The sequence below is a fragment of the Chlorocebus sabaeus genome, chromosome 13, assembly GCF_047675955.1.
Source record: "Chlorocebus sabaeus isolate Y175 chromosome 13, mChlSab1.0.hap1, whole genome shotgun sequence".
NCBI lineage: Eukaryota > Metazoa > Chordata > Mammalia > Primates > Cercopithecidae > Chlorocebus > Chlorocebus sabaeus.
This window is the reverse complement of record NC_132916.1, coordinates 56,919,218-56,929,344: the sequence shown is the minus strand read 5'-3', so window position 1 is coordinate 56,929,344 and position 10,127 is coordinate 56,919,218. Positions and strand designations below refer to the sequence as shown.

The window sequence follows — 10,127 nt, the reverse complement described above, 5'->3', positions numbered from 1 at the left end:
TTAAAAAGTGAAAAACCATAGATGTTGGCATGGATATGGTGAAAAGGGGACACTTTTACACTGTTAGTGGAAATGTAAATTAGTACTATCACTATGGAAAACAGTATGAAGATTTCTTAAAGAACTAAACGTAGTACTGCCATTCAATCCAGCAATCCCACTACTGGATATCTACCCAAAGGAAAAGAAGTCATTTTATGAAAAAGACACATACATACTTATGTTTATAGCAGCACAATTTGCAATTGAAAAGATATGGAACTAGTCCAAGTGCCCATTGACTAACAAGTGGTTAAAGAAAATGTGGTACATATACACCATGGAATACTACTCAGCCATAAGAAGGAACAAAATAATGTGTTTTGCAGCAACTTGGATGGAGCTGGAGGCCATTATTCTAACTGAAGTAACTCAGGAAGGGAACACCAAATATTGTGTGTTCTCATTTAAATGGGAGCTAAGCTATGAGAAAGCAAAGGCTTAAGAGTAATACAGTGGACTTTGGGGACTCAAGGGAGAAGGTTCTGGGGGCAACTAGGTACTGGGTACACTATACACTGCTCAGGTGATGAGTGCATTCAAATCTCAGAAATCACCGCTAAAGAACTTATCTATGTAACCAAAAAACCACTTGTACCCACAAAACTATTGAAATAATAATAATTTTTAAAAGCTCTGCTTCACTCTTCGTATACTCAGATGCTCCTTTTGGTATTGGCCCTAAAGTTTAGATTCATCTCTCTGAATTTCGTTTTTCCCTGAATCTTAAATAATTGTTGATTGCATTTATATCTTTCTGATATTTTAAAGATTTTTAAAACACTTTTTCCAGATTTCCTAGATCTTCTCACTAGGAGAATGGAATAAATAACCTATTCTACCATTACTGGAAGAAGATGTCCCACATAGGAATTTTTTTAAATAAATGTAATAAGAAAATTTTCTTTTGTGATATATTTTATAATTCAAGGTCACTGAGTACATTTGCATCTTAAGCAAACAAAATAATTACAGATAAATGTATATTTGTAATCTATTTCTATACCAGGATATGAGTTTTTGATGTCTGGGACTCGTTCTCAACTGTAATAAGGAAGACTTAGACAAATTTATTTTCAATCATATTACCTGCAAATAATAGTTTAACTTCCTATTTTTGAATTTCTATATTGATTTTTCTCTCATTTAGGTGTGTTAGCTAGCCATGTGAAAATATTAGACCATCTTGTCTTTAGCTGGAGCCTAAAAGAAATGTTCAAATGTTTCATCTCTAAGTATGTGCTGAATACGTTTTGGTGACAAGTATGATTTTGTCACAGTAATAAAAGAAACAATGACCACTTAAAACTCAGAGAAATAAAACTTAGGCAAGATACAGCAACCTTCATTCTAAAGTTCAGTATTAACGGATTTGGTGTTTCAGTTCTTATTCTTTTGAGTGATGATGTGATGGACTTAACCAAGGCTATTGAAGAGTTTTCCTAAAATCACCTGTCCAACTCTAATTCAGCCATCTATGCCCAAAGAGGTTATCACATGGTGACAACAAAAGCATTATATAGAATACTCTAGATATGCATTCCAAAATGACTTCTATTGAACCAACGTGTAAACTCCCAGAGAGCAAAATGTAAAGTTATAGCACACATTGTTTATACTCTTTTTAATACACTTTTTTTACAGTATTAGCATAGAATTTTGACTCTGCAACATTCTAGGTAGTGAAATACACATTATTTTTAGTGTGAGAAAAACTACTAAGAAAAGTTGTGGAAGCAAGTTATACATTATTTTCAGGAGATAAAAGTTGACATAGAAATGACAGCTACTAGTGATGATTGGTAATTCTTGTAGTTTCCATTTGCTAATAATCTTTGTGCCAGACTTTTTGTGGTAGATTTTTTCACATGAAACATTTCTGGGTAATGTCTATAGTTACTTCCGGATCCCAAGGCTGAATTATTGGTTTCACCATATTATGGGTGAGCATGCTGAGATTCTGCCCAGCCATTAAGCAGGAGAGGCTTACCTGCTGCCTCCCAAACTCTTGGAAGGCACAATCATTAAAGAAATCGGGAGGAATAGTCACAGAAGAGCAGCAAATAAACACACCCTTTGGTAGTATCATCCCACGTGGACTGTGTCTGACTGTGTCTGTTATGAGCTGAATTGTTACCCCAAATTCATATGTTGAAGTTCTAACCTCTAGTACTCACGTCTAGATAATTAAGTCAAAATGAAGTGATTAGAGTGAGCCATAATCCAATACGATTGCTTATCTTTATGAGAAGAGGAGTTTAGGACACACACAAATAGAGAAAGACCAGGTGAAGACACTAAAAGAAGACAGCCATCTGCAAGTTAAGGAAAGAGGCCCTCAAAAGAAATTCACCCTGCTGACACCTAGACCTTGGACTTCCAGCCAGTAGAATCATGGGAAAATAAACTTTTGTTGTTTAAGCCATCTAGTCTGTGGTACTTTCTTATTGCACTCCTAGTCAAATAATACAGTGTAGCAAAAACCACTTAAACAATGCAGCCCTAGCCAACTAATACAGTGTTGCAAAAGACATTTAAAGAATGGCCACTTGTAATTCCAGCACTTTAGGAGGCGGAGGCAGGCAGATCACCTGAAGTCAGGAGTTTGAGACCAGCCTGGCCAACATGGTGAAACTCTGTCTCTACTAAAAAATACAAAAAGGAGCCGGGTGTAGTGGTGCGTGCCTGTAATCCCAGCTACTCGGGAGGCTGAGGCAGGAGAATCACTTGAACCCGGGAGGCAGAGGTCGCAGTGAACTGAAATCACACCCCTGCACTCCCACCTGGGCAACAAGAGCAAAACTCCATCTCAAAAAAAAAAAAAAAAAAAAAAAAAAGAATGGCCACTTGAAAATAAATGAAAGTAAGTTGAGCATTTTAAAAAAAAGATTCAAAATGTCACATCCAAAAATGCGATTCAGAATTCTATAAATCGGAAAAAAACAAGTGCATGTGGCAAGGATGTGTACAAAACATAGAGACAGGTGACATGTGTGAACCACTTTATCATTTATTGTTTAATGTAGTAAATATCTTTACAATAGTTTAATCTTCCTGTGATCTTTTTTCTGGTTAATTTGAAAAGTGATATATTTCTCCAATTTTGAAAAGTTTTATTTATTTATTATATTTAATTTCCTCATAAATTAATAATTTTGAAAATATTTTTAATTTTCTCAACTTAGCGCTTAGACTTATTCTGAAAATAAGCTAATGGTTGATGAACTAGCCTTTGAAACATCCCCACTTAAAATAAGTTTTATGGCTTTCCTAAACCAAGGATAAAATAAAGCATAAATCAAAGGATTCATGACCGAGTTATAGTAAGCACCCTAACAGCAAATTTCATAGGTATAGGCAGGGGTCAGGAAGCTCATAAAGGCATCAATTAATATATCAATTGTATACGGTAACCATGAAATAATAAATACTATTACCATGACCCCCAGGGTTTTAGCTGCTTTCCCCTCTCTCGGCCACTCTGATTTTGTAACTCTCTGAGGATGATTCTACTTTGCTACTAGTAGTTTCAATTTTTATAGCTTGTTGTTTAGCTATAAGAAAAATCTTACTGTAAATAATTATCATAACAAGAATAGGTATGAAGAATAACAGAAAATCTATCAACACCTAGCCTTGACTTACAACAATTTGACAGCCACCTACACAGTTGAGAGCACTTACTAATTCCTCCAGTCCACCATCATTGGCACCTGTGTAGAATACAGCACCGCTATATGTGAGAGGCAGAATCCAGGACACGCTGACACAAATTCCGGACACAGACATGGTGAACTTGGTAGGATAGGCCAGGTGGTCAGTAATGGCAATGTATCTGTTGATGTAGATGAAGCACAAGTGGAGAACAGAAGAGTAACAAAATGCCGCATCACAGCAACTGTGAAGAGTACAAAATTTGGCTCCAAAATACTAGCAGCTCTCTACGGTCCTGACCGTGCTGAAGGGTATCACAGTCACACCTACCAAGAAGTCAGCACAGGCCAGAGAGGCAATGAGAAAATTGGTTGGAGACTGCAGCTGCTTAAAATGAAGAACAGAAGTCATTACTAAGAGATTTCCAAATACAGCCAGCAAAGACCCAAAACTAAACGTCGTATACAGAATCACCCAGGACCCAGGAGAATAGGGAGTTTTAATACAAGATCCAATTCACATCCCCATAGCAGAGCTGCACAACAGGTTGGGAAAAATTGTTGGTCATGGTTCTGCTGTTTGTTGTTTGCTATTTCTGTCCTTCCTTGTGATAGGGAATTATAATTTTGAATTCTGAAAATTAAAACAAAAACAAACAAACTGCATATGTGAGTACTTACAAATATTGTTTCATATTATATTCTTTTTCAATTTTAATTATCAAGAGAAATTAAATTTCAAAACATAAAACATAATTCTGTCTTTAATCTCATAATTATTTCTGTCACTATGTCTAAACCTCGTAGCTAACCTCAAGCAAATCTACTGTGAATTTTCATCAGACCAGTAATCACATTAACCAAGTAATTGAAGAAATGTAATTTAAATACCTGGTTTTACACACATGGGAATCTCTTCTTTTCAAAGGACGATCATGTATAACATAATTACATATTTGAGAAATCATCTTTTAATAAGCTTCCATCTCCTAGGACATTTTAGGAAACCAGCCAATCCATCGTACCCATTATAAATTCTTCACAAGGAATCCCCACAGTGTAAGATGTGAATCATGAAATGAATCCCACTTTTGATAATTATAATTAATAAGTTCTCCTACCATAGGAGAACTGTTTCTCTGTGCTCTGCGACTTGGTAGAAACACTTATGATTTTCATAACCGTGAGATTTCTTTAAATTCAGCTGTCCTGAAATAGCCTAACCCAGCATTTGACAATAATATTATCTATTCCTTATTTACAAGACTGTCTATATCATTTGCAGCATCCAGCACAAAATAAAATGCAGAGACGCTTGTTCAAAAATATGGACAAAAATGTCATTAAAGGTACTGAAATAGAAAGCTTTTGCCTTTCTTTTGTGGTCTTTCTTTCTTGGCCTGTCATAGTGTTCGATATCTGCTATGTAATGTCCTTGGACAAAGAGGTATTTGCAGGGCAAGTGAGGACTCTCACAGGTGTCTGCATACCCTGCCTTGCAACTCAGCTTGCACATGGCCCACCCACTGCCAGATTCCCCCTCCTACCAGCTGCTGAGCCAATATGCCATAGTCAGGATGGGAGTGAGAAGTTGAGCCAGGTATCTGCCCTTCTCACAGGCCTGCTACCTCAACCAAAGGCAGACCGATGACCCCCAAGGGATCACAACCTGCACACTAGAAAGCACTTGATACCTGGATTGGAGGTAATGAGGGGCTTGGCCCTGTTGAGGAGCTCATCAAACGTGCTATGACCCTGCCAGTCAGAGATGGGGACAACAGTCTATGCCTAGCCCTGAGACTGTGGAGGATGTGCCTGATTGCAACTCTCCCTGTGATGCATCCTGTCCTCTGCAGGGGTGAAAAGAGGATGGCAGTGGTCCCTGGTCAGAGAAGGTAGGAGGAGACTGGATAGAGCCCAAGGTGCCATGGGGCAGGGGAACATGAGGCTGAATACCCCTCCCAGGGAAGAAGGGACAGGTGTAATGCAAGACTACTGGTGGTCTGAGGTTCAAAGCACCCAGCACACGCTCCGTTGTCCCTTCACTTAACAACACACACACTTCAAAGACAGAAATTTGAGACAACAACTATGGGCATGAAACCCTAATAGTAGGTCTCTGCACTGCTGCCCCAGTCATATGCCCATGGAATAACTCTGCCTATTTCATTTCAGATATTAAATTATCTCTTTGTAATAGCAGCTCGATGACGAGGCAAAGAATACCCCATGTGGAGGTAAATGTGAAATTTCCAGACAAGAGGGTATAGAAGCTGAGGTCCAGGCAGTTCTGATAGTAACAGCCTTTCCTGGCATACAGCTTTGTCCTCGTAATACTAACAGTAATTTAGGGGATTAGGAAGTGAGATTAAGGAATGAAGCTCCATAAAAAGGATTTGAGGCCTGGGGAAAAAAAATAGCTAATTTTGACCATATATGACACCTATTAACTAGGAAATTATAAAGAACTTTTTCCTCCACAACGGTTTATATAGGACTTGAAAATGTAAGTATGATATGCCAGTTAGGATAAAGGTACTAAAAATATATAGGAATAAATTAATACATATATTAAAGGTGTGACATACAAACAATCATTTTACCTTCCCTTTAATTCTCACCCCACTCTTAGTAACCTTGCTTCTCTATTTTCTGAAATATGATACATGCAATTTAAAGACCAAAAGGATGCAGGGTTCAGGGCTGCGTGATGCAGGTAAGAGTCAAGGATGAGGCCAGGAGCGATAGCTCACGCCTGTAATCCCAGCACTTTGGGAGGCCGAGGCGGGCGGATCACAAGGTCAGGAGATCGAGATCATCTTGGCTAACACAGTGAAACCCCGTCTCTACTAAAAAATACAAAAAATTAGCCGGGCGTAGTGGTGGGCACCTGTAGTCCCAGCTACTCGGGAGGCTGAGGCAGGAGAATAACATCAACCCGGGAGGCGGAGCTTGCAGTGAGCCAAGATCTCACCACTGAGCTCCAGCCTGGGTGACAGAGTGAGACTCTGTCTCAAAAATAAATACATAAATAAAATAAAATAAAATAAAATAAAATAAAGAGTCAAGGATGATTCCCGGGTTTACAACTTGCCAGTGGGCAGGATACAGTAAGCAAGAGAAAGAGTGAGTCTAGAAGAGAAAGATGATGGGTTAGGTTTGGACTGGTCAGAGGGACATAACCCTGGAGTTCTTCAGTAGGGAGTCTGGCATATGAGTTTTCAGCTCAGGAAAGAAACTGTGCCAGAAACAGTCATTTGGGATTTCTCACATTCTGGTGTTTTGAAACCGTAGAAAAAATGTGATTGCCTGGTGCCCATAGCCAGGATGTCCAATGCTATAGATGTGTCCAGTTAAATAAAAGTAAATAAAAATGAAAAAAATAAAAGTAAATAAAAATGAAAAGCCTACCAGGCACTAAATGTGTGTTTTGGGTGAGGGGAGAATAGAAGAAAAATAAAAACTAAAACTGAACAAACTCACTCATTTGAATGAAAATGATAAATAAAATCAACAACAAAAACATGAAACATTCTAGAAGAAATGTATTTTATAGAGTAGTAGGATGCTACTCAGTATTTGTTTACTGGATTAGAGTGTGCACAGTGAAAACAGAAGGAACAGAGGAGCACCAAGTTCAAAGTTATGCCTGCAAAAAGAGAGAGTAGCCAGAAATACAGATAGAAAAACAGGAAAAAGTGGTCCCATAGATGTCATGGAATGAAAGAGGTTCAGGTAAGGGAGGCATAGCCAGGAGTGTCCAGTGTTGTAGATGTGTCAAGTTAAATGAAGACTGAGAATTGTTTGTTGTCATTAACAACTAGATGAATTATGAGCATGATTGGACTTCTTCTGGTGGAATGCTGGAGACAGAATCTAGATGGCAGTGGATTGAGAATGAATGGGAACGGAGAGGGAAGGCAGGTGAAATAATGAACAATGACTGATACTGCTCAGCTGTAAAATGAAAGAAAGTTATGTGGTAGATAGCAGGAGACATGGGTTCAGGGAACATTCATGTTGTTATTTGTGTTTGGGTTTGGTTTTATTATTTGTTATTTTATTCAAGGGTGTTAAAGGAAAAACTAGTGGGAAATATGAGACCAGAGATTGAGCTCCAACTGGAAAAGTTTTACTGCCAAGCAGGGAACCAAGCACAGATCTAGGTTCTGGGAGATTGGATTCAGGGGAGTAGAAATAGGGCAGTTTCTTAAAACCAGAGGGCCATGAACTGCCTCTGTCCTGTATTAGCAAAGTGAAGTCTCCAAACGTTACTGATTGGCTGCTGACACCTGGGCTCATTGGTTAGGTAAGCACCAGAACCGCTGGAGGTATCTGTAGCCATACATGGGGCATCTGCCTTGGGATTATGGTGTTGTACTCATTTCCTATCGCTGCTGTAAGAAGTTAACCCACATTTAGAGGTTAATCGCAGCACAAATTTTTTGTCATGTTGTCTTACATGACTGGAGTTCTGGATTTTAGAGATTTGAAATGAGTTTCACTGCACCAAAATCAAGTTGCCAGAGGTGCGCATTCCTTTCAGGGAATCTCTGGGAGAATCTCTTTTCTGCCTTTGTAAGCTTCTTAGCATTCCCTAGGTTGTTGTCCCTTCCTCCATTCATAAAACCAGCAGCATAGCATCTTGAAATCTTTCTCTGACCCTGACACTGACTCCCCTCCCTCCCTGTTACATTTCTAATGACTTGTGATTACATTAGGCCCACCTGGCTAATCCTGGATAATCTTCTTGTCTCAAGATCCTTAATTTAATCACATCTTCAAAGTCCCTTTTGCCATGTAAGATGACACATTTACAGATTCTAGGGATTCGAATCTGAACATCAAGATGGGGATGGGATGGTGTATGCATTTTTCTGCCTACCACAGGCACCACCTGCTTCTGCTGCTGGCAGGAAATGTGGTCCATGGATGATGGTGTCCCGCTGCTCCTGTCACCTCTGTGAGATGCCTATCTGCAGGATTTTTTATCCCCTCGGGCGTAGAAGTCAGAAGTCAGAAAAGTAAGAAGGATGAGCATTCTTTGTCAGTAGAGAAGCTAGAAAACAAAACTCTCAAGTTCTTACCTTTTGAGACCAAAGAACTAGTTGAGGTAAAAAAGTTAAGATTAGAAAATATACACGCTCAGATAAAACAGGTTCATCCTTTTCCACCTTTTCTTCCCAGACAAGATAAAGACTTCATTAGGACTTTCAGTCAAGATGGTTCAGTTAGTTCATTCATCCACCCCTGTGCTCCAAAGGAAAATGTGGAAAGGGCAGACATATAAAAGGGAAGAAAGATACAGCAAAGTTCATAAATAAGACCATCTTCTCTGTGTGCACGAAAAGATACAAACACAACATGTGAGTGGAGCTGAAAATGAGGGCCTATGAGTTTTGCAGTTTCGGAAGCAGCAAAGACACCTAGGATCTTGGCTCCTTTAAAGAGGTCTAATGAAAGTGCTCTGTGCAGACAGGAAATAGTACATGCTCATTGCTTAAAGTCAGGGACTGGAGTGAGCTTGTGACCTTGCAGCACACGTGAAAGGATGCTGAAGTCACATGACCTTGCCCCAGTTCCACCCAGGACGTTGGCTTTTAGAAAGATCTTAGTGTGGGGAGATTTAAGGACACAGACACAGATTCACAACTAGGAACTGGGCCGAGCTACCCACTGGCCGACGCCCTGGATCAGGGACTTATCCTGTATGACAGCAGAACAAGAACTGAAGCACCATTGTAGAGCAGGGTTGTATTTGGGGGATCTTCAGGGCCAGATCAACACAGCGTCAAAACTACCAGGCACTGGGCACGGTGACTCACACCTGTAATCCCACACATTGGGAGGCCGAGGCAGGTGCATCGCCTGAGGTCAGGAGTTCGAGACCAGCCTGGCACACATGGTGAAACCCTGTTTCTACTAAAAAATAAAAAAATTAGCAGGCACGTTAGCAGATGCTTGTAATCCCAGCTACTTGGGAGGCTGAGGCAGGAGAATTGTTTGAACCCAGGAGGCGGAGGTTGTAGTGAGCCAAGAATGTACCACTGCACTGCAGCCTGGGCAACAGAGCAAGACTCTGTCTCAAAACAAAACAAAACAAATCTATCAGGCACTAAATGTGTGCTTTGGCTGAGGGGAGAATAGATGAAAAATAAAAACTAAAACTAAACAAACCTGCTTATTTGGATGAAAATAAGAAAGAAATAAAATCAATATCCAAAACATGAAACATTCCAGAAGAAATGTATTTTATAGAGTAGTTTGACAAAGACAAGTACAACTTATTTGGTAGTGTTTCTATTCCAATCTTTGGTTCAAATGTAGATTCGTTGATAGATAGTGATTAGGAGGTCTCGGATGGAAGCCTGAGAGCTATGTTTTTAAGAAGCACCTGCAGGTAATTCACCAACCACAGGTGAGATTATGGGAAAT

At 39.5% G+C, this 10,127-nt stretch overlaps 1 protein-coding gene across 1 annotated transcript; it reads right to left on the bottom strand.

Moving 5' to 3' along the window:
* Window positions 1-3,233: 3,233 nt before the first annotated feature.
* TAAR8 (trace amine associated receptor 8) lies at window positions 3,234-4,261 on the bottom strand. The gene is given in 3 exon segments (XM_038000694.2): window positions 3,234-3,513; window positions 3,515-4,206; window positions 4,208-4,261. Coding segments are annotated over 3 exon segments (1,026 nt in total).
* Window positions 4,262-10,127: the final 5,866 nt, after the last annotated feature.